At 37.9% G+C, this 25,650-nt stretch overlaps 1 protein-coding gene across 2 annotated transcripts in view; it reads right to left on the bottom strand.

Moving 5' to 3' along the window:
- LMBRD1 (LMBR1 domain containing 1) overlaps positions 1-25,650 on the bottom strand; it is an 80,182-nt gene that overhangs the window by 40,161 nt on the left and 14,371 nt on the right. Inside the window, exons 4-7 of one of the 2 annotated variants that reach the window (XM_037392159.1) lie at positions 19,139-19,233; positions 18,110-18,174; positions 12,625-12,713; positions 7,737-7,810 (exon numbers count right to left, since the gene is read on the bottom strand). In XM_037392159.1, coding sequence (XP_037248056.1) covers positions 7,737-7,810; positions 12,625-12,713; positions 18,110-18,174; positions 19,139-19,233 — 323 coding nt within the window. Of the gene's footprint in view, positions 1-7,736; positions 7,811-12,624; positions 12,714-18,109; positions 18,178-19,138; positions 19,234-25,650 lie in introns of both variants that reach the window. The other variant, XM_037392157.1, reaches the window with a different exon arrangement.

Raw genomic sequence — 25,650 nt, forward strand, 5'->3', positions numbered from 1 at the left:
CTAAAAGCATCTGAAGATGGTAGACCATCTCATGGACAGTTGTTTTTTTGTGTGTTGTTTGGTTTGTTGTTTTTTTTTTAAAAGCTCATGCCATACAGTTTGGAAAATCATTCAATATACCAAGTAGTAAAATCTTGGTTCTTTTATGGGAAGTTTTAGTATTCAATTGTCATAGCTATAACAACATGTTTGAATATCATTGCTATAAACAAACAAAAAAACCCTATATCTCAAAGCTTGAAAAGACTGACCAAACTGAACTGGTATGTTCTGTATGGCATTTCTTGCATGATCTGTTATGTACAACATGAACAATGCATTGAGTACTTGCTTATCCATTTCTCCAACATGTATCTTGCTACACATTCACCTTGACTTTTCATATTAATGTTCTCTCTCCACCATACAGATTCACAGATTGTCTCACTTATTTGTCAGTGTTTACGTGAACAAAAATTAAAAACAACCAACAAAGCAGAGTCAAGGCTTTTAAGATGCAGAAAACAAGTATGACAGCCTCTACACTACAGTTGTTCCACTACACACAAAACCTGTGTTTGCTGGAGTTATCGTCCGTAAAAAGTTAACTGTCTACGTTTAACAATGAGCTTAACTGTTTTGCCCAGTTGCCATCATCTGCATTGCTCCATCAAGTTTAGAAGAACAACCAAAGAAAAGCTTAATCTCCTTTGAAGCTGCAGCTTTAAAAATCTCAAAAGTACAAAGCTATCATTGATCCAGCAGTTTAATATCTACAGGTGTCCAAGAGTGCAGTAGGAATCAGGCTGTTAAAACAAAGAACACTCAAATTGGTTTGCTGGGTTGGGTATTTACTGCTTCATGGAGAAGTGAACATAATCAAATAACCACATTTCCTTTAAATATTTAAGAACTGACATTGAAGTGATGAAGTGGTAATGGCAATGAATACTACTAACTTCTGGATTTCTTAATAACTGATGTCTATTTTAAAAGTCAGTCATAAAGGAGTGCTTTTAAGGTTAGACAGATAAAGAGGCTTTAGCTGCTTTGCTCTTAAGTCAACTGTAAGAAAAGTAAATCATACTCTGGACAAACTTTAGGCGTGAAAAGTTCATTAAATCTGTCATTAAACAAACTGAGCTTTGTAACATCACCTCTTTCATGATGGAGGAAAAAGCATCACTTTACAGTTTAAGAAATCAGGTAATAATTATTAGATGTTTGGAAAAATTACAGCACCAGTTATAATCATCCTTCAAGGACATGCTAAATGAGATGCACAAGATCACTCAAAAATTAATCTGCCTACCATTGTGAGTAATATGTTATTCTGCCCTGAATTCAAATAGCAATCTGGAGCTGACAGCAACTATTGTATTAATACCTAAGGCAATGCAAAACCATTTCAATGCAAAACACATTAATGGAAAGAATAGATGCAAACTACATCATCTGTGAAACTGTTTCCAACTCTACCCCAGCCAAAACCAGCACTGCAGCCCTGATTTATAATCTTCTTGTTATAACCCACGTTTATAGACATGGAAATCTGTCACTATAAATCATCAAGGTCATGGATTTGCAGAGCCCCCCTGAGGATCCCTTGTTCACATTTCTTACAAAACAATTTTAAATATCAAGTACTGTACTTCAGTTACGCATTACATAAATGCCAACAAAGTAGACTGTTACTAAAGCTTAAAACCAAAAAGCAACTACCAATTCAGGCTTCTGATGAAAACTGAGACATACCAAGAAGTAAGGCTAAACAATGTTACCCATTTAAACATTGTGTGTACTTGTTAAAGTGATACCTTAAGCTCATCAGTAATAAACATCTCTATCGCGAAAATTTGCAGACTTCATCTATACTTTTCGTAAAACCACTATTACTTCCCCTTGAAAAGTTAGAAATCTAGACTATAAATCTTCCCTAGTTGCATCTTTCTCCCCTCCTTCCCAGTCTTCAAAGTGCCAGTTAATGTCAATAGAAGATTACTCTTCAGTGTACTCGGCAAGGAAATGCAACATGTCAAACTACTAAGATGTCTGCTCTAGTTTATGCTTATACACTACCTTCAAAATTTTTAGCCTCATGCTAAATACCTTTTTCACCTTCCCTTGCAATCAAGTATTAGAGAAACTCTTTCCTGTAGAAGGCTAACACTACTGAAAAAAGTTCAGACTCAAGAACCGCACAGCCCACAGTCGGACACTGTTACAGGTCCAGAGAAACCAGTTGCCACAGTCTGCAGGTCGGTCCCAAGTGTCATCACATGGAGAACTAAACAGAACAAGCCAATTTATTTTCTGCTTAAAGTGTAGAGTTCAAAGCCTCTCTCTAAACACTCCTTTCACTTCCCTTCAATTATCTTCCTTGCATCTCATTTCTATTCTCATTTGAATGACATGGTGTTAAGAAATGCCACATAACATTTAATTTGCTTCTTTAGTCAAATATTAGCTGTTGACTCCTGAAATATTTCATAGCAAGCATGAAATTTGAATTCAAAGTTAATTCTTAAAATAACTCTTGTTTTTAACCAAGAGCATCTGCAAAACCATACACCATCTTCTGTATTAAGTCATCACTGAAAGAAGTTCTGAGGAAGCCCTGACCTTCCCTGGGAGAAGCAACTTTTACATTAACCCCTTAATATGGTAATTTCTATGTTATTACTCTCCCCGTGATTTATCTTGTGGGATGAGAAGCTTTCAAGTTCAGTATGTATTGCTAATCTCTCCCCAAATTCATAATTAATACTTCACAGAAAATGAGGAACTCAGTTTTTTCATATCAAATAAGTTTTATTTCTTCAGTTCTAACAATGTTATTTCATGCTACCCCATTCAGAAGCTGGGGAGAAGCTCACAACTCAACAGCAAAATTCTGCATTTTTACTCAAACTACAAGAGCAGCTTGTCTCTACATGTATCACTAGGTCAAACTTAGTGATCCGATTTTGAGGTTTCAAGCCACAGAAAATGAAAACCAGCAGGCTAACATAATGATAGCTGTGTTGAACTGTAGTGTTATCTACCTTTCCATCATACTCAATAACACAAGTCCTCAGTTGTCAGCAACTCTGGTCCAGCACACCACTTTGATTTGTATTGTCCCTGAACGCCACCTCCCCCCCCCAAAAAAAAACACCAAACAAACATGCCAAAGGTTACAATATTGTGTGGTCTGATAAGTAGTCTGTTCTTCGTTGCACGAATAGCTCACAATGTATATCAGAGTAATACATGAAATCAGCCTGGGCCTCGAGAGGCCCAGAACACTGGATTGATGCCAATGATACGCCTTAAAAATAGATTTTAACTACATTAGTCACTGGGGTAAATTTGTTAGTTCTATAATTTAAACTTTAGCCATTTACAATCCAAAGAACACCACCCCCCTGCATCCCTCCTCCTGTGGAAGCAGAATATGCTTTCACAGAGAAATCCTAGGAGCACATACATACAAAAGTAAGCTTTTGCTCTCAGTATCTACTCAAATTCAAGGCTGCCTGCTGTCAGTGCCAAAGCTTCTTTTACCCAACTTCTCACAGTATTGTATATTACCACAATGCGGAAGTGCAGTTTTAGAACAGCCATAATCTAATTCTTCACACTCAAGGCTACACACAAAGCAGTATTGTTAACATATGTTTGACTAATTGTAGAATGGATAAATTGTGCACCAAGCAACTTAAATAGAATCACTCGATTCATCTGTTTCATGGTAGTCTTCCACAAATAACATTTCAAGAGGAACTCAGTCAATTGCAGTCAGTGCAGGCACAGCATTCCTATTTACTTTCGGATTTTATGTTGAAGTAGAAGGCTTTCAACATAAAATCATTATTAATTAGGTATGAAAGTACTTGCTAACATGTCACTTATTACAATACGACCTTCACTAGATGCTCATTTAGAAAGTTTTTTTTTTTCTTTAAAAGGGGTGAATATGAGTGTACAGAAGAACAGATACTCCCATTCTTAACTCCCCTTAAACAATACAATTGCAATGCTGGCAATGGGAACATCCTGAGAATATTCAGATGTCAGGGGAATATAACAAAAAAAAAAATCAGTTATGTCTAGTATGAATCCTCAGCTCTTAACTAGTATAAACCAAAGATCTGAGATCACTTCTCTTCAGAGACAAGGTAACTCAGATACCACACATTGTGTTCCTCATCTATTCTCTCTACCCTTTTTTCCCCATCATCTGCTAAGCATTTGTGGAAGATTTTGAAGTATCTTTGTTCCTGTGTTCACCCTTATATAAAGCTATTCTCTTTTTGTGCTTAAAAAATAATCTACCACCAATTACCTATTATTAGTGGTTTGATGACTAAGCACAAATGCCTCCCACTTTTAGAAACTGGGACAAACATTTTAACAGGTATGCAGAAGGCTGGCTGAAAAATACAGGAGCCTAACTACTTATCAGATGTCTGAAGTCAGAGGCAAGCATTAAAGACTTGCCCATGCACTAATGCTTTTGTCTTATCTAGGTGATTATTTTTTTATTATAGAAGACTAACAGCAAAAAATCCACAACGCAGAGAAGTGGGAAGTTACCAAGAGACAAACAGTTACCCCTTCCAGAATCATGCTTCTCCTCCTCCTAGTCAAAGGGGGTGGAGTAATTCAAACTTGTAGACAGAGGCCATACTCTGGGCCAGTCTCTCCCTAAGGCTTAGAGAAGTGTGACAGACCAGGAACTTTTCACTGCTGAAGTAACTTCTGCATTAAGTCATACCGGGAAAAACCCAGCCAACAGCATAAACTGAAATGCAGGTACATGGCATCCACATGCTATCGAGGTCACACTTGCAATTCAGACCATGAGAACAGCATTGCTCATATGGAAGCCTGACCACCACTGGCAGCAGGCAAAGTGTTACAAAAGCACTGCAGCACAAAAAGAAATAATCTATTCCTCCTCCAACTTTGAGCACAGACCTTAAGTGGTTTTCATTCTCCATGACACATTTGTACTTTAGTCCACACACGTATCAAAGCCAGCTCCCTGTGTCAGCATAAGATTCTACGATTGCCTGCAAACATGACAAAAAAACCCAGTCTCATATCCAAGGTGGACCATGACCACTTTCTGTGTGAACTCATCCCTAGAACTTTTGTGAAATAGCTCCTCCATTTCTCCCACCCTGCCCTAACACCTACCATAAAACAGAAGGGATAGTTTCAGAACAGATCAAATACAGCAGTTAAAAGTAAATATGAATTCCATGCCCAGGAATTTGCACCGACAGTTTGGTTGAAGTTTTCAAAGCAAAAAATTAGACTAAAACCTTATAATTAAGGCATTCAGAGCAGGCTATTTTAGTTCTTATGCTTGATGTTTCACCTTAGTTACCATCCAGTATCTGTACAAGTCCTAAATACAGCAAGACTAAGGCAACAACACTGAGGACAGAGGTGTTGTCTTCATCTGAGAAAGCACACAGACAGACAAACACAGCACACTGCAGTTACTGAACATTAAATGCAAGTCACATATTTCCAGGTTCAGCTAGTTTTGAGGACAGAAGCATATTGTGATACTCGGCTGAATGGTGCTTACAACCAATCCATACTCAAAAATAAATAGGGAAGTAACATTGTAAGTAAGGAATATTAGCAATAAGTTACAGAACTTCCAAACTGTTTACATTTCAGTCAGCAATAAATTTCTGCAAAATAAGACAATCTTGCATTTTAGATGCTTACTAAGAGTTAAAAACCCATACTTGGGTAGCTGCTTGAAGAAAATACTGAGGATGTTCTCCCAGCTGATGAGTTGCTTCTAAATTATAGTCTCAAGGAAGCTAAAAAACACTACATGTGCTCTGCAGTAATGTAACTGCACAAGAGTATAATCTTTCCATCCATGATTATGGGGAACAATTTTAAAAGCTGACATATTATTACAGGCTAAGCAAAGGTCTGGATCTTTTTTGACAAGCATACAATCTAGATGGCAGCTATACAGCCTGGATGATCTAGTGAACCATGTCCATCAGAAAAAGCTTAAAATAATAAATAATTTGGGTCAAGTTAAAGCACTTAGTCAATAGGACTGAGAGCAATTCAGCTCACATGAGATACCTACTAGTTGATCCACCGAATTGCTCTCCTACCTACTGCAGAGCCTGACAGCCACTGAGCTGTCAGTGTTCTGACACATCGAAGAACCTGTACCGAATTGCCTCCCATCATCCCGCTCTAACTTAGACCAGCTGAAGTCACTAGTATAGAGACAGAAAACCATCAGCTATGCTCGTTACTCAATTTAGGTTTAAGAGTCTAAATGTATATTTAGCAGGTACTTTACCCCCTTACCCAGTTATTAATAGAATACCCTTCTCTTATATCCTTAGTCTGTGATAATATTATCCATTATCCTTTGCCTGACAGCAAGCTACCACAAAACATTTCCTCGGCTAGCAAGGCTTCAAAATAGCGTATTGCATGAGCTATTGTTATGGTGCCACTTAAGAATTTACTAGCAAAGCTACATGGAAATAACTTTACTATGTTACAGTCAGGCTGCAATGGAAGAGAAAGTTATTTCAGCAAGGACATTGAGTTAAAGATTAAAACCTATCAGGAAAACATCATTTACTGACAAGTTTTAAAGCTTTGTCTGCAGCTATCTTAAGCTTTGATGTTTCACCTTAGTTGGAAAATTTTACCTTGATGACAAGTTAATACATGCATTACACAGATTGATTATTCAGTGACTGAAGAAATAGAACAGATTGGAAAAACCAAGTGAAAACACAAACATCAAATGTTGGCCAAAAGGTAAAAAGTTAAAATGGTTCCTCTCCTTTGAACATAAAAGCAGGAGTCAAGCAGTTGAACTAACATAACCATAATCATGATTTATAATCAGTTACAGAATGAACACTTTCAAATCCTTCTAAGCTACAGAAGGAACTGCAGCAGTTTAGTTGCATGCCTAGGACTAACAAAAATACTTCCAAGGCTTTAAAAAGCAAGCCTCTAAGCAGTTTCAAACCATTTGCTTTTAACTTTTTTGGTACTCTTGATTAAAAGGCACACATCACAGAAGATTTTTCATACTTAAAACTGAATCCTGACATGCATGGATATTTACCCTTACTCAAATTCTAGAAACAGAACTGTGAAGCAATGCTCTGCTAAAGACATTGCTTTTTCATTTCTTGAATGAAGAACAGCTTTTTACAAAAAGGGAAAGTTATGATAGAGAACATTGTGTACTTTACAAATCAAGTTATTCTGCCAGACTTTTCATTGCCAAGCTCTGCAAAGATAAAACTAAACACGTAGAAGAGTTGTATCAAGGGTTACATTCAGTATTATAGACTGACCAGACTAAGTCTAGGTTGTGCCATCATTCAGTGAATAAAACAAGCAATATTTAGTTTTCCACTGCTGCACAGGGAAAGAGACAAAGGCTTAAAACCAGACGGAGCCAGTGAATGTGTTACAAGCCATAAGGAATAATGTGATCTCCCCTTGAGAAACACATTGAAATTAAGTCTGATCTGTACTCAAGTACTGAAACAGTGGTTCTTAAACTCACAGTAAAAAAAGTTCCTCTCATTCCAAGAAATTAAAAGTAATGTTTCAAACCATGAAAATTCAGAGCCAGAAGATACTGTTGTAGAAGCTATTTAGCATGATCACAGTCTTCTGTACAGGTATAGCCCATGATAAGTGCAAATATCATAAATGTAAAAAGCTGAAACATTTGCATAACAACTTACTGTGTAAGTGATAGCTGCCAGCATTCCAATCACAGTCAAGGAACTAATGGAAAATGAAAGAGCAGTCAAGCCATCTGGGGGAAAAAAAGAAAAAAAAAAAAAAAAGCCTGTTGAAAACTCCTAGAGATATAAGAACATTTCTTCCTGAACTGGTTTCTTGAAGTATTTAAGTTAATTAGAATGAAGAAAAAAAAAAAAAAAAAGACATGGTTACCAGTCACAACAACTCAGATGAAAATTCACCTAGCATAGGTTTTCATCGGGAGCAGATCCTCCACCAATACTCCAAGAAGCAGGACAGTCATCTCGCCTTTGCTACAAGTTCCCAAATGTTGCATTCAAATGGTTGACTAGACACCATGAACTTGCTCCCATAGCAGTATAATGCCTCTTGACTTATTTCTGGCCTCCACAGGGTATTGTTATAATTCTCTCAATTTACATATGCGTTCTGGACAGTTCATCTTTGTTTTGTTTATCACCTGATTTCTCGTAATAAAGCACTATCCAGAGGAATCAGGGCAAGCATGGATCCTGTAACAACCAAACAAGCCAGACTGCATGCTTCAGCTTCACTCAGATCATATACAACAGAGGTCCTCAAACTACGGCCCATGGGCCAGATACATCCCCCCAGGGTCCTTAATCCGGCCTCCGGTATTTACAGACCCTCCCCCCGGCCAGGGGTTGCGGGGGGGGAAAACCAAGCAGCCACAGATGACTTCTGCCACTTCATCCGCACGCCGGCCCCCTGGTTAAAAAGTTTGAGGACCCCTGATATACACCCAGATGTACAAACTGGAAAAAGGTCAGGGGATTAAGTAGTTACTGTAGCCTTACTATCACTCTAGACATGAAAAGGGATAGTAGAAGAAAAGTGTTAAAAAACTCATCCCCAAAGGCAACAAACTCCCAGAATCCTCCTGCATTATTTTATTTTTTTTTTTTACAACAGTCCTGTCCCTAACCTCACCATGCAGGACATAACATGGCAAACTTTTTTGGTTAAACAGTTGCTTTTTATTTTTTGACAAGCATATTTTTTTTATATTATAAAATTAACTTTAAGCAACCAAGTCCAACTTTACACCCAGCCATAATAGTTCAGCTACTTAGTGTTCTCCCTATGTCCTGTCCTCCCCTCCAGTCAATTCAAGGATTTAGAGCACAAAAAATTTATTTCTACTCACACAGAATTATCAGCCAGTTTCCATTCATTACCTGGTCTCCATCCCTTTTCCTGAACATAGCATCAGGCACTCACAAACTGAGAAATCTTGTTATGGTTATCCTCTATGGGAAGCTGCATCTTTCTTCTGACCAACCCTATAGGCCTCCTTCCAAAAATATCAAAAGCTAGTACAATAGCACAACGAAATCCAACTTTGCAGCTCAAATTTGCTAGGTAATACCAAACAACTTTGCCAAACCTCACAGCAATATGTTCATAAGCATCATACTACAGCCATGTTTAAAACTGGAAAAACCCAACTCAACAAACAAAAAACACACAACCTAGCACCATTTCTCTTTTAGTGCTTGTGAAAATTTTACTTGTGTTCAAGTTTAGGGGAAAAGCCTCACATGTAAGTGACCACTATTTCCAACGTATCACACAATGTACTTCAACACATTTGATTATCCTCCTGCACTTGTCTTTGAAACCAGTATTTAACATCCATTTAATAAATGTTGAACTATGTTCAATGAAACACAAAGAAACTAACTGGCTGAAAAATGGGTAATTGTACACCAGAAGTATATTATCAGGTTCTGCCTCAGCAGATGAGTTTGCAATCCCACTACAAACCGAACAGACATAGAACATACATCTAAAATTAAGATCTTTGTTTTTCTTGGGTTAACTGCAGAAAGACAAATGAAAATGTTAAGTTAATATAGGAACAGGATAACATGTACAAGAAAAGACAACAGGCAGGAGTTTTGTCCTCATTTCTCCAGCATCTGGAACACAAGAGAACTTTAGCAACAACACTGACCAGAGACTTGATGGCTGTGGAATAGCTCTAGAAAAAAAAACAACAAAAAACACCAAACGGGGGGGGGGGGGTGTGTGTCTTTGCAGACAGCAAGCTGAAGAGAAGAAAGCAGTGTGCCCTGGCAGCATGGTAGTCCAACAGCATCCTGGGCTGCAGCAACAGGAGCGTGCCCATCTATGAAGAGAAGGGACCATATCGGGAATACTGCAACCAGTTTTAAGGTTACCACTACAGGCAAGACAGATAAAACTGAGCAAGTTAAGGGGAGAGCTGAACTGGTCAGAGCTTGGAGCATAGGCCTCGCAGAGAAGCTAAGGGACCCAGTCTTGCTCAACCTGGAACACAGGCAGCTTTGGAGAGGCCTAATACAGCTTGCCTGCTTATCAAGGAGGTGGAGCCCAGGCTCTGCAGTGGTGCATAGTAGTTCAGCATGAGACAATGGATAGTGTGCCTATCCACACTGGATAAGAGCAAAAGTTTTTTTCCACTGAAATATCCATCCTTTGGTTTTTTTCAAGAGCTAGCTGACAAAGCCCTGTACAACCTGGTCTGACCTTACAGCTGCCTTCTTTGTTGCAGGAGACTGGACTAGATGACCTGACGTCTCTTCAGTCTCAACTATCCTATGAAATTAAACTTCACAAGAGAATGCTGGTAGAGTCAGAAATTAAAAACCAGACTTCTACACCCCAACCCAGCATCTTAATCATTAAGTCTTACTAAAAATAAGCATTAGTATACTATGCTTTCATAGCAAGGACATGTAGAGCACTGCATATTTAACTAACAGCCATATCAAGGTAGCCTAGAAAAATCAGCTTACATCTCAGCTCAACCATTGTCACTACGTGTATAAACAGTTTAAGGACCATTTTATTCTGTGCTGTCAGAATACTTATGAAGCAAGAGTAACACAAACAGGCCAACAGCCAAAATTACAAAAGAGCTATGGACTTGTCTTCCCTATTTCCTATGCTTGCAAGCACAGCTTAAAGCACAGCGTGTATTAGCATGAAAGACTGTGAGGATGTGCAGTCAAAAGGCAACAAGAAGAGCTTTGAATATGTGACCAGATGAAGATGAGGCAAAACGTGGGCCTGCTGTTGAGTGGGGCAGGGGCCCTGGTGACATAAGACATGGAAGAGTCTGAGGTACTGAATGCCTTCTTTGCCTTGGTCTTTACTAGCAAAAACAGACTTCAGGAAACCCAGGCCCAGGAAACCAGGGAGAAAGGTTGAAAGTAAGATGTACCCTTGGTAGAAAAAGATCAGGTTAGAGAATACTTAAGGAAGCTTGACTGAGTTCATGGGCCCTGAAGGGATACATCAAGTGCTGATAGAGCTGGCAAGTGTCATTGCAAGGAACTTCTAGTGAGTACAAAATTCCTAGACTAATGCAGAATGCAACTTGACCAAGGCTCGTAGCATTACATTCCAGAATATTCAGACAGAAGTCAATACTCTGATACATAGCAAGAATGAGGCACAAATCAAAATCATTGAATGGTTTGGGTTGGAAGGGGCCTTAAAGACCATCTGGTTCCAACCCTCCTTGCCATAGGCAGGGGTACCTGCACTCTGGGCAACTTGTTCCAGTGCCTCACTACCCTCACAGTAAATAATTTCTTCCTCATATCTAATCTAAATCCGCCCTCTTTCAGTTTAAAGCCATTCTGCCTCATCCTATTATTACACGCCCTTGTAAGCTGTCCCTCTCCAGATTTCTCGGCGACCCCCTTTAGGTACTGGAAGGCTGCTATAAGGTCTCCCTGGAGCTTTCCCCAGGCTGAAAAACCCCAAGCCTCCCAGCCCATCTTCACAGAAGATGTGCTGCAGCCCTCTGATCATCTTTGTGGCCCTCCTCTAGACACACTAACAGATCCATGTTTTATGCTGGGGACTCCAGAGCCAAATACAGTACTCCAGGTGGGGTCTCACAAGAGCAGAGTAGCCTGGCAGAATCGCCTCCCTTGACTTGCTGGCCATGCTTCTTTTGATGTCACCCAGGAGTCAGTTGGCTTTCCGGCCTACAAGTGCACGTTGCCAAGCCATGTTGAACTTCTCTTCCACCAACACCCCAAATATTAGAGCACTTACGCATTTGGGTTAACGTTTGTTAGACAAATTTAGTTAGCACTTTTCTGGAAACATTTGGAAAATGACAGCAAGTGTCTTAGCTCACCTGTAAAAACACATTCTTCACACGTTTGCTATGAAAGCACACCTCGGCTAAACACATGAACTGCATAAGCTAAATGTTAAATACAACTTCAGGGAGTTTGGCCTTCACAATAGTTCTTTACAGCCCTAGCAAAGCAGTAAAACAAATGCAAGCAAAACATTTAAAGAGGACAATAGTAGGAGAACAAAGGGGGGAAAAAATAAGACACACAGGATTTTCCTGTCTAAATAAGCAAAATCATTTCATAGTCATTCTTACAGTGAACAGCAGTACCACATTTATCTAGGTAAGCACTCAAAAGTTGTCATACAACAAAATACAGATTCACCATACCCTAAAAAACAGGGAACTTCATTATTCAAGTAACATTTAAAAGCTATGTTAAACAAAGACTCCATAGAAAAAAGTATTTTCCCCTCTCCACTACTAATATAGGACACAACATTGGAATATTTGCTGTCAAACGGGGGCTGTACTGAAAGCAGACACTGCCAGTGTCTCCTCTCTTTAAAGACAGATGTGTTTTTTGTGGTTTTTTTGTCTGAACAGAAAGAACAATCCTATTGCAAAAATTTTGTGTAGGTGTGCAGTTAAAGTCAAGTTAGAAAACTGTCACCACAGAAGTTAGTCTTCTTGTTCAGTCAATGATGAGTATGCCAAAATAAGTTAGTAGCAAGTTGTGCAAAACTCAGAAATCTCAAACTTACGACTACTTCCAAACTCTTCGAACAAGAGTTTCACTTTCTCCCACTCTGTGGAATTCTTCTTATTGGGAATATCCAAAGGAACAAAGGCACTGTAACAAAGAAAAAAAATAGTTTTGTTTATCCTTACTAGTAGAGTATCAAAAGAATTCTAATTCCAAGAAAACAGAAAGCCATTTATTCCTGAAGAAAAATTGTATGATGTTAGGTTTATAAAATTCTGAAGGCAATGTTTCATTTTAATCACATTCCTGTCAAATGTTATATTTAGATCAGCAGAGTTCATGTGTCTGTGCAGTGTCAGGTCTGCAGTCAATGAACAAGTGATTTTCCATTTATCAATCCTAACAAAAGGTAAGGACCCTACACTCAAGCATCATTAAAAGATGTATTAATCTGATTTACTATCCTAGTTTGACAGGCATGCAGAGGAGCAAAAGCCAAAAAAAAGCTCAAGCATCAACTGAAACATATTCTCTTGTAAATCCACACTTCTGGAAGCTAGAATAAAACAGTTAATGATTCCCACACCAAGCATTAATAAAAGGGGCATGTTTATCTTCCATTATTACAACCAAAACAACACATATGCTGCATTCCATTCCTTGTTCTGTAGTTGGCCAAGAGAACTGAACTGCAGAGAATGTAATTAAATATTTTTGACATTCCAATAAGCAGAGAGTACCAAAGAGTGCTCAGAACAATGTCATGTTGAACAGTCCCCTAGCTGAAGCTTCTTCCTGTCAAGTCTGCCATCTAAAGTCCAATAATAACAGTAACTCTTCAGCATGTCCATAGACAAGCCAGCTAGTTTTGTTACTGATGGAAAACCAGTACCTCCATACCAATCTGAAACTATAGCTTTCAGGCATAAACCAGAATACCTTCAAGTCACAAGGAAGTCAGATTTGGAGGGAAACATTTTAGGTAAAGAATACAAGAAACCAACCCAAAATCCCAAAGATACTTGTGAGCATTTTTTATGGACTTCCGTAAAGAAGAGTGTATCATTAGATCCCTGCTTCAAGTCCCAATAAACCAGTGAATAACAAATATGCATCCTCCAGGAGTATGCCTTAAGCTTCAAGTACAGAACATAAGCATATATTTCAAAAGTTGGTGCTAAACTGTGTGCACTTATCACATGAAGATCAAACACAAACTCTGGAAAGCTTAAGTTTTAAAGATTAAAATTTTAACTTGTAAAAGTGTTTGATTCCTAGCTTCTTGACTAACCAGTAGATTAAGGCTAGCATTTACTTAAGTTAACCATGCTTGCCATTATTGATTTTGTCCTTTAATCTGCTTCTAGTAGAAATTCTTCCTGTAAAATAGTACCCAGGCAAAAATCAAGACACAGGTATTAATACAGAGTTTGGCAAAATTTCTGTTTACAAGAGATAGCAATATAATTAACTGCAGGTTTATTTGCTAAAAGGAGTTAAAATAGGAGACTGGGAAACTAAGCAAGCTCAAGTTCTTTTATTTTAGCATCAATATAAACTTGCTATCTATGGACCACATGCAGGGAAAAAGTGACATGAAAAACCATCCTGATACTTAACTTCCTTGCCTTCACCACCCCCACCAGCAATAGGGTTTAAGAGTTTTTTGGGTTTTTTTCCTGACACTACCTACAACCAGCATGTCAAAGGACACAAATCAGAGCAGAAGCCACAGCACCCATTATACACACTCTTCAATTAACACTCAGCTAAACCTTGACTGAAGGAGATGGACATCAGATTCTGCTCCTGCTCAAGTTCCATGCATCAAGGGCCTCAAAAAGGAATGCAGGAGCTATAAATTCAGGTAAGATTCCTGCATGCTTGGGAATTTTCCCATCCTGAACAGGGTCCCTCAACTAGTAGCCAGAAGGCTAACTAGCCCACTTGGACAGACTTTTTGGACTCTACCTTAACAGGCCACATAAAGAACAAGACAGAATTAGCATGCCTAGCCATCTACAGACCTGCATCCAGACCATGCTCCCAGAGTATCTCCAAAACACAGACCATCATTGCACCGGCACAACACACAGCAGTTTAGGCCTATTCTTCATGCACGCTAAAGAAGAAGAAATTTGGCAAAAGCCTTGGCTATTTTGATTAAATGGTCAACACAGCCTGAAGGCCATAGTAGCCATCAACAGATTAAGAAGCTTCCATGCTAAGTAACTCCATTCACCTGTCATCACTGTGACAATACAGGTCATAGAGTTATTACAGAAAAAAAAGAGTACAAGTGCTAGTGCAGGGTTTTACAGGTGTGGCTGCGAACTTGGTGCAAGCAAACATAGAAGCTCAGCTGTGATTTCTTACACAGAGTTCTGGACACAAATGAAATGAGTAACTGCAGTTATTTTAAGAATAGAAGCAAACTACTATGCTGTTTAAAAAAACATCCTGGGAATATTACGATTAATATTTAGATCAGTAGCTAGGCTCCAGAACAAGGAAGTAAATGCAAGACAAACAGTTTAAATATTAACTTTTGGTAGGGTTAATAACACACAGGTGTAGATAGGCCAAGTCTCATCCTTAAATCAAGGAGTGCCATTAACTATCATCCTTAGGAAAATAATTTCTAGCACACTAGATTTAAACTAATTGCCCTAGAGTACATTTTGCTATAATATAATTTGCATAATTATTTATAGGCTATTTAGACATATAATCATAGCTTTTTAAAAGCTACAGTTCTAGAAAATTGCAATTAAACTGGTTACCTTCAAACAGGCAGGGAAATATTCCTTTTTGAACCAAACATTCATTAGCCTCAAAAGCAAGCATTTTAGTTCAAACCAGACACTGTATAAGTTTGCCTTAACATAGACAGTAGTATCTCTAGTCCCTTGGCTCCAGCACATGACATTTAGAGTAAATAAACCATATTCAAGCAAAGAAGATAGTTTGTAAGGGGAAGGCATTACAAGTAAACATTAGTTCCAAGTAGCCCAGTACAAATTTATCCTATTAATTTGCTTTTAATGGTACTCTGCACAAGGTTACTTGTGTGCAGAGCATTTGAGTGCTACTGCAGACATACAAAGCCTCAGGTGTGGCAAAAATGTGCAGAAGACAACAAGAATACACTACTCCTGCTAACAATTTACACAACAGAATCCTGCTGATTGAGCTGTGTTATCATCTTTGAAAAAACCTCCAAGGTCATCTGGCACAAAACAGATACCATGTTTCCCAAAATAGTCACATAGATCTCTATTGGGGCAAGGTAAACATCTGGGTAAGAACAACATAGCAAGCTTAACACAACTTTTACAGTTTCTTTGAGGACTGCTGACCAAGAAAGAGATAGGGACTTCTTGTGCAGACCTGTCTTTAAAGGAACCGAGCTATTTATTGACCTGTTCCAATTATACAGATTACTTCCTAAAAATCAATCAGGACAGAGGTTGTCTCAATACAAAACACTAGTCATGTAAGCGCAAGAAGATAGACTATCTGCTAGGCGCTTAACGGGAATTACCCCAACTCCTCTTGCTATTGTAACCTGTGTGCACGAGTGTTCTAGTCCATTAAGACTAGCCTCCTAAAATTAAATCCAGTACATAAAATTCCAGTCTGTTTTAATGTTGGTGTGATCTCGACCACCAATAAGAAAATCTGCTACTGTATAGGCAGCACTGCAAGACTCGTCTTCACTACCACATTCAGTTGGGCCATCCATGTAGAAGCTTCAGCTCCAACACTTCTATCTCTTTCCTATCACACTGGGACTTCTGAGGGTGCTCTTTGCCCTTGCTGTGCAGTCAGTTGGCTAACCAAAATAAGTAACTTCTTCATAACAAACGTACATGAACAACTACACCCACTATTTACTACTACACTAGAACCAAAGTTCACATTTTTCTTCAGCACAGTCACCTTATTTGCTTCCTTATAAACAGAGATGTTAAGTACTGTAGTTTCCCTTAAAGGGGACAGACAAGAATTATATTCTTCCGCAGCAGCATCTTAAGTATCAAGGGTGCTTTTCTATTCAAAGGGTTTTAGGATGATGCTACTATTTAATCATTATCATCTTGAAAACAAGCAACCTCATGTGTGCAACAGCAGAAAAATTATTCCAGTTAGAACCCAGAAATACCTGTAAGTACAATACCTATAAGTAACACAGTCCTGCCTCCCTGCAGCAAATACTCCAGCTGTTTTGATCAGTGAGTTTCAAGACCATACCTGTGGAGAAGCACTGTTCAGTAACTAACTTAGTCCCAGGCCAAGTACTACAACTGTCTGGTTTGCAAGTCCATCTCACTGTCATATGGCACAGTATCAGAGGGGGATTGTGGAAGCCACTGTAATTTATAAGGTGTGAAGACTTTAAAGAACAAGCCTAAGAACACAGAAGACAATGAGGAAGTCAAGAATCAAGTTCCATCTTACTGGAAGCGAGGGTCAAACATGCTTACAGCTACTGCGGATTCAGCTGACAGCTACTGTAGATACTGCAAAATTGTCTCAACTGGATATATTATATAGTGCATATATACGCCACGATGTGAGCCACCAGTCAGAGAATCTCTTTTTGTCAGAAGCTTTAGTAATATTTCTAGATTATAATTAAGCTAACTCAAATTCCTTTAGTCTCTCATAATAGCAAATGCATAAATTTTAATTGAAAGGATATACTACTTAGTTTTGATAGAACACAAGGTACATTTCTAGAAAATTCCAGTAAGGCAGTATACAATTAGAAGCATTAATTTCACTCTGGTTTCTACTTCACACTTCGGTACTTGGATATAGATAATTTTAGCATATATTTTGTAAGTTTTACCAACTTCAATGCTGCAGTCAAAATGCCAAAAAGCTTACGACACAGCATACATTAGGAACATTCAATATTGGTGTGCATGTCATGCTTAACAGTGATCTTAAATTTGTAATACTGCTCAGAGTTTCAGAATAACAGCACTTGCTGCAAACAAGTTACCCACTTCAGTAATGCCTGCCTTTCAAACAAGTACCCGCAAAACATTCACCATACAAGGCACCGTTATGTGGTTAACCCCACACTATACTTGTGTCCTTCACAGAACACTTCCATTTAGTGAAGTACTGAACACTGAACATCAATTCATATTCCTAAAAGCGGTTTTGGGATGTCCAAAAAAAGCATTTGATAGCAGCAAAAAACACGAGCACAATTATTTTATTCCTTGTGTACGCAGATATCAATACAACTGTATCACAGCCATCATATCCTTGGTAGACATTCACACTGCACAATCAAGCAGAAGCACGAGTACCTCCACAATGAAGAAAACTATTTTAGCTTCCAGTTAAACGTTTATTTTTCAGGTACATAATTATTAGAATATTTAAACCCTAATAGGGATTAAGCTAGATATTCATTATACAGATTGAGTGCACCATAATCTATTTTTTTGATCTTGCACAGAACAAAATTCTGTTTGGGGTTCTATTTAGTATACGCCCTGTTAATGTTTAATACAAATACTTACCCAATTAAGAGAAGAACTGCACAAATTGTGATGAACCCCAGAGTATATTTGAGTGCAGTTTTAACCTGCTGTATTAAAGAGAAAGGTAATATATTAACATAAAATAAATCTAAAAGGCGTTTATCCAACAAGTTATGGCAAAGCATACTTAGCATAACAGGTGTTCTACAAAAGAACCTCCACAGAACATATAAGTAGTTTTAGATAGGTCGTAAGTATACATTATTCTTGAAGAGTCTCATAGTTTGAGAGCTATGAACAATTACACTGAATTATGCTTCCATCAAACTATGCACTTGAGCAGCTGTGGCCAGAAGACAGGGTACATTTGTTCAGTGCAAATAAAAAATACTTCTAATCATAGACATAATATAAAGCATTAGTAATAAGATTTTTGAGTTTTTCTCATGTTAAAGTTAGAACTGAATAGAGGGGGAAGTGATCACAAATAAAAGACTCATTGAGAGAAGCATTTAATTTGAGAAGTTAGCACCTTACTGACATGCATTTACTGCATTTCTTGGTATGTCGTGCACATCAAAATTCATCAATGCATTACAAAAATAACCAAGTACTAGCTTCAGGTACATTACTACTGCCTACTAGAAGAAAAAAATGCAAATGCTACAAGGAAGATACACAAATTTAGTGTCTCTCTCAGTATAATCTGTCCACCTTCTACTTCAAAAACCTTTTCATACATGTTTTTAATTCTAAGGAAAATCTAATGTAAGAAGTTTTAACCTTCTGTATATGAAATCAGGCTCGAAGGAATTTGTATGCAGCAAAGAGAATTCATGGCAATACAGATGCTAATTACTTATCTCACTGAAGTTTCATTTCACATGAGACCACACTGCTTAGACTACAGTGTTAAGAGCTGCCTCAATATTTTAAAGGAACTGTAGTAACAGACTTAGAAATGCTATTAACATTGTAGTATTCAAGTTAGACAATGGTTCTTGCTTTCATTTTTGCCTGTATTCCTTTGTGTTTTCACTACTAGTGCATTTGCTACAGTGAACTTACTGAGCATGTGTTGCCATCATCTTCCTTCTCTTCATAATAGAAATAGACAAAGGGAATCCACAGAAAGACACAGAACAGTATGATGGAGTACAAAGCTAGGAGAAAGAATGTAATTAAGTGAAGAGACAAAGTTACATTGGTACTTCATTTACTGCATAGCAACTCAAAGGAAAGAATAAAACATTAGTTTTCTCTCATTCTAGCTCTTACTAATTTAACGCATTGAAGTTAATAAAATTTACTAGCCAGCATATCAACTATTACTGTTTTCTGAACTCAGGACTTGTAGAATCAGCTATTTCAGACTAAGGATTTACAGATACAACTTCAAGTCAGCAGTGGTAAAAAGTCTAAAAGTAATTATCTGCCTGCAGGTGATATACAGGACTAGCACACTGGGGAAGAGGTAGCATACAGTATAGTGAATAAAGCAAGCTATGCCACCTAATAAGTTGTTCATAAAAAAAGGTATACAAAAATATAACAAGTTTGAAGATATTTTGATCACTGGACACCATTTCAGGGGATGTTCTACTACTAATCTAAGTATGTTATACATGGAATGCATGGTTCTGTTATTGATGACATCAATTCACAAAACAGGACAAGCCATAGCAATATAGCATCATTTACCAACCCTTTTTTTTAAGGGGGGGACTAATTGGAGATCTTCACATACATTTAGCTGAGTAGCCACTAAATCAAAACAGTTATACTGCTCTATTACTTTGATGCACAGGTGAACTTAAGAGACTTTAAACCAGCTAGTTTAACTTAAGTGAAGGGTTAAACTAACACATTAGTCTTCACAAATACTAATTGGCAAGTTTGAAGACATTAAGCCATTCAAAAATCAATTGGACTGATTAGCTAGAGCTATGAAGGGAAGAGATCAATTTCATATCAAGAATTTAAAGTTACAGACTTCAGTGCCCTGTTATAAGATGCTACATACTTTTTAGGACTTCATTATTTAGCAAAATCCTTTAATAAATCCAAATGTCTTATACTATGAATGTTTCAGAAGTCTACCAGGAAACTAAAAACTGTCAAGCACCATGTAACAGTATTTGTACCCCATGAGAAAGGTATCCTAGTTAACCAAGCCCTCAAAATGTTCAAACTACCACCCAACCAAGACTCCTTGTGCAAGTACAAAAATCACCCCCTCAAGTGAGTGAGTAAAAATACCCAGGGCCACACAAATCCTGTGGTCTTTGACTATTTTTAATCTTTGCCTCATTTTGCATAACTAGTGCCTTCTCAACTCTAACCAATACAATCACCCCAACTTAAGTTTGTTGCCTCCTATCTTGGCTAGTGCGCTCCTTACGGTATCCATGTGCTTCAAAGAAATCTACCTCAGTATTTTTACTGAAGGTGGTGTACAACCCAAATAAATATCAACACCTAGAACCTAAATTTGAATGAGAAATTTCTAAACAGAATTCATTCTTTGGAAAAATATTTCCAGATATTAAGAGGTATATGCTGTTTAGAGTGCTGAGCTAGTTTGGCAACGTAACAAACAGAGCAAGTTCTTGGTTAGCTCAAACTTTCTCACATTTGCCAAGAGCATAAAATTCAGGGCTCTAAGATACCTTAAAATTTCAACCCTGAAATATAGGATTCTTAGAGCTTCTAGAACAGTACTCAAACCCCGTCAATATTGTGAATGCTTTCAGAAATCAAGTCTCTCTAATCTAGCGTCTCATTTTTGGGTGAGTTCTAAAACTACACCGTACTGTGCCAGTAAATCAGGCAAGTTACATGCATCATTAATTACAGATCAAAATAATCAGCCCATAGAGGTCACTGCAAGCACAGAAAACATCCTCCCTTCCAAGTTCTACTGTATTAACTTCAGCATACTCTGTTCAAGAAATACTACCAAAAACGTCTTCACATACTGCTATTAATATCACTGTATTCAGCTTTCAAAGGACTGTCAGAAGTGTTTAGCTTTCTGACAAGTCAGTTGCCAAGATAATACGATGTATTTCCAAAAGTCATCTATTCCAAACTTCCAGACTAAGTGGTGCCTCTCAACTCAAATGGGGAATGAGCAAGCTTAAGCCATTACAGTAAAGCTGACATCAGAGGCAATTCTACAAAACAAAACCTTTACAGAAGCTGTAACAGTTCAATATGATAAACATGTGAATACAGAGGGCTTTACATGCCAAGTGGCTGAATTCAAGTATTTTTACATATCAGATCTAACTTCCACAAAAGCAGTCAGAAAAATGACTATACCTGTTTAGGGTTAGGGTTACCTGTTCTCCAAATCCATCATTTCAGTAATACGTTGCTATATGCAGAGTTCATGTAAAACTAGATCAAGGACACACCAAAACAAGGTATTTTCATTCAGTAAGATTTAATTTCTATTGAACTACACATGGCTACCACCAGTTATACTCCAATTTCTTCAAACTCATTTCCTTTTCCACATCCAATGGCTTGTAGGATAACAATGTTTATGATATTGTTTTAAAATTAAAATCAAGTGAATTAAAATCAATTGTTTTAAAATTAAAATCAAGCTTACGTGCAAGTCTAAGCAGCTCTATATATAATATTGCACAAAGCTCTCAAAACCCTAAGTTTCATACCTTTGAAGTTAACATCTATAAGCTTCTCTTAATTGTCAATTTTAAACAAAAAAAATTACTACCCAGATTAGCCTTACCAAAAGGTTAAATAACAGTACTTCCTGTGAAGTCAGTTCACTCAACTGAATCCAAGTTCTTGCCAGGAATTTATCAAATTACGAAAAAATCCATACTGGTTCTCCTGCTGACATGACATATTGTTAAACAATAGGGAAGAGTTTAGCCTAGATTTTTTCAATATGATGGAGGAGAGTGTTGAATATTTTGGAAAATAGGGTAAAACAAGGCATGATGAAGGATCAAACCTTTTAGAAATTCCACTAAGCCTGCTTTTGAAGCTTCAAATTACTAACAAGCTGGCTTGATGTATTACCCACTTCCTTTTGTATACTCTTCCCTCAACTATCAATCCAAAACGCTACAACTGCCTTAAAGCTTACTTGGTAGCAATTGAGTTGTTTTTTAGAAAATTACCTGAATAGCCACAGTCAACTCTGAAGGAAAGTCAAGTACAAGAAAATGCCGCTCAACTTCTTGAAAAGAGCGAGAGGTAGCTTCTAGTCTTTATTTCAAAAAGCCAAGCAACATCTCAAAGATATATTTATTTTCAAATTAGCAAGATACAGTAAAAAAGTTTCAAATACTGCTAAACCAATTAAAACTTATCTAAAAGCTGATTAGCAAGCTACATGAAATAGCTACCTAGCCAGCTGCACACTATCTACAGAAGTATGTTACAAAGATTGATTCCCATGATTTAGTCTCATTCCAGATCATATCAAGTTAATGCCCTTCACATAGAACTATCAGCTTAAGCCCTACAATTTCTTAAAAAGGGACTGTACTGGCTATTAAACTAGTGAAAGAATCTAGTAAGGTTTACTTCTGCAAGCCTTTGCTAATAAAGCATCCTTCCATTTCTGCAATTCTCATATTAAGTTTGGAAAAAACATAACAATCCTGTAAAAATCACTGCAGAATGAAAAAGTGGAGTCAGACCAATAGTTTGTCAAGCAAGTAATGTCCTCTCAATGGTGGCAAAAGGAGGAGACATTTAGAAAAAGCATGCAAACCTTCCTGCAGTTTCAGCCTTTAGGACTCCACAGCCAGCCATCACTGCAGCATCCTGTCCTACTCCCTTTTCCTACTCAAAATGAGCCCATTTCAAGTAGGCAAGTGGCATCAAAGAGCTAGCAGAAGACTGATGCTGTTGCAGCACTGATAAGCAACTACAGGATACTCAGAGCAGTAGTAACTGGATATCGAAGATTCGTCTGAACTTGCTCAGGCAGTTACTTCTGTGGAAAAGCTTTCATTTTCACCAACATCTAAAAAATACGATTACATCAATTTTTTATCACATTTGGCTTGATCTTTAGCTAAACTAAATCCCTCAAGCTGAAACTCAGCACATGAAGTATACCACAGGAATTGCTTCTAGATTCAATCTCCTCTACCCCATAATCCATTCTTGACTCTTAAGGAATAAGCAAAAGCCATACTACAGAGCTAGATTGTGTTTCCAAGTTAAAGATTAAATACATGGGTTTTACATGAGTTCAAGACTTCATAAGTACACCTAACATATTCAGGCATAACTGTTTACTTCTGACAATAAGCACTTGAGAAGCAGATCATAAAGCACCTTAGTATTCCACACAAGTAACAAAAGAAAAAACAGAATCTTATTTACTTGACCACAGCACTCAGAGGCTGAAATGCCTTACTCAGTGAGCATTAGGAGGCAAATCATAACTGATCTACAGAGGGATCCCACTTCCCCTTTTCCAGCATTCACCTGTCATATTAAAACTCTTCTTTGCACCAGCTCCAGTGCCTGCTAGACACTGTGCTAGGTCACCTGAACTCATCACACACTGGCAAAGAGCCGCCAATTTAGAAATTTTGCAGCACAGGTGGTCAACAACACCTTGGCCTCCATTAAGAAGAACGTCACAACCAAATGAAGGTAATTATTTCCCTTGACTCAATGCAGTCTCACCAGCACTTCAGAATTGGAGTGCCCTGCCTAGTTCTACGCTTCCCAGTACAAGATGCACACATACTGGGGAGTAAAGCAAACAACAACAATGATTAAAGGCTTGAGCATCTGAGGCAGCTGGGACTGTTCAGCCTGGAGAAAAGGCAGCTTTGGCAGGATCTTATCCATGCAAATAAATACTGTGTGGGACTAAAGACTGTGGTAGACTTCTTAGCAGTGCCCAGGGAAAGGATAAAACAGGAATGAGCACAAACTGAAATATAGGAATTTACATTTAAACAAGAACTTTTATTCTGCCTGCAGTCAGAAACTGGAACAGGCTTCTCTAAAAAACAGTAGAGTCTTCATTCTTTGAAATATTCAGAATCCAACTGGAGACTAGCACAAATGAGCTGCTGTGAATAGGGAGCATTATTGAACTAGATTATCTCCAGAGCTCCCTTTCCAACCTCAGCACTTCCGTAAGTCAAAGTTAATTTCTACCGATTTTGAAATCTGAGTTAGCATACCACAAGCATCCACCAAATGCCAACAATGGCTCAAGCAGGGGAGCATAAAGCACGCTAGCATACTGCTGGAAACAGGGCCCCTTCTAGCACAAATATTGCAGTTCCATTTCAAGAGAGTATCTAGCTTTAATACTTAAGTGATACTTCTCACTATTTAAGCTACTGACTACAAGAATTGAGCCAAGTTAATTCCAGGTGCAGCTAAACCTTTGTTTCTGCCAACTCAACCGTGGATGTCAGCAGATCTGTAGAGCTATAATGGTTCTCCTTGGGGGTTCTCTGAAGACCTTGGGAAATCCCCAAGTAGAGACTAATACCTTAAGCCTGTCAGGTTGTCACCGCCACCTGAAGTGCAGAACAATCAACTTCAGTTGCAGTTTTCAGTCCTACAGACATTTGAAGCCATTAATTATTTAATTCCTTCAAATTTGTGCTTTATTGAAAGGACTGAAGCTCTCAGCCAGCGCTGATTTATAACAGATGTTTTGTATTAAAAGCCTTAAGCCTTAATAGTATACTCTGTATCAACTCTGACACAGAATTCGCATACACAAGATTCAGCACGAGACTCGTTCCAGAATTTTCTATCCATCATGAATGGTCTGTTGGCACTTGGTCCTTAAGTTCACCTGAAATGTGCTTTCTAGAAGTTACAGGCTTTCAACGCATTTCAAAAACAAAGTTTAATATTACTAATTGAGGGTAACTTTATTTAAATGTAGTAGCATAAATCAGCTCTGCTATTTGCTCTGTTGCAAAACCTTGTTACCACAGTAATTTTTTAGGACTAAACAAAGAAGAAAAAAACTTGAAAACAGCTTTGTATTTACTTTTTCCCAAGCAAAATCATTCTAAGATAGACCTTTACATTCATCCATCACATGAAGTCTTAAAAACTGCTTGTGAGAATTTTTTAGTTAGAACATTAAGTTTATAGCTCACACAGTTAAAGTAGTAAAACTTGTTCTTCCTATTATACTACAAAGGAAACTTTAAAAGATTTGGCAAAGTTCCTATCAACAAGACAGGAGACTTAGCTGGTTTTGGAATTTTATTTTTCAGAAATTATGAAAAAGCAAGAGCAGCAGCTTTCATGAGCTCGTAGAAGTTAGTTATCCAGGGGCTTGTTGTTCTGCCCACTAAAGGGCCTGATTATTCCCTGGAAAGCTAACCTTCAGCCTCAAAGGTCTTGCAGCAGCAAACAGCCAGTCAACTAAGTAACAAAGATACTCCCTTACCTGTAAATCCCCTGTGGCATGACAGACTGCCTTGGCTTTCATTATTGCACTTTGGTGGACTTTGGTTTTAACTCGGGGACTGCTCTTTTCTCTGGTTCAGAGGTCCAACTTCAGTTTCAAAATGTTTTTCTGGGTCATATCAGAAGCT

Source organism: Falco rusticolus, chromosome 6 (assembly GCF_015220075.1).
Source record: "Falco rusticolus isolate bFalRus1 chromosome 6, bFalRus1.pri, whole genome shotgun sequence".
NCBI classification, from domain to species: domain Eukaryota; kingdom Metazoa; phylum Chordata; class Aves; order Falconiformes; family Falconidae; genus Falco; species Falco rusticolus.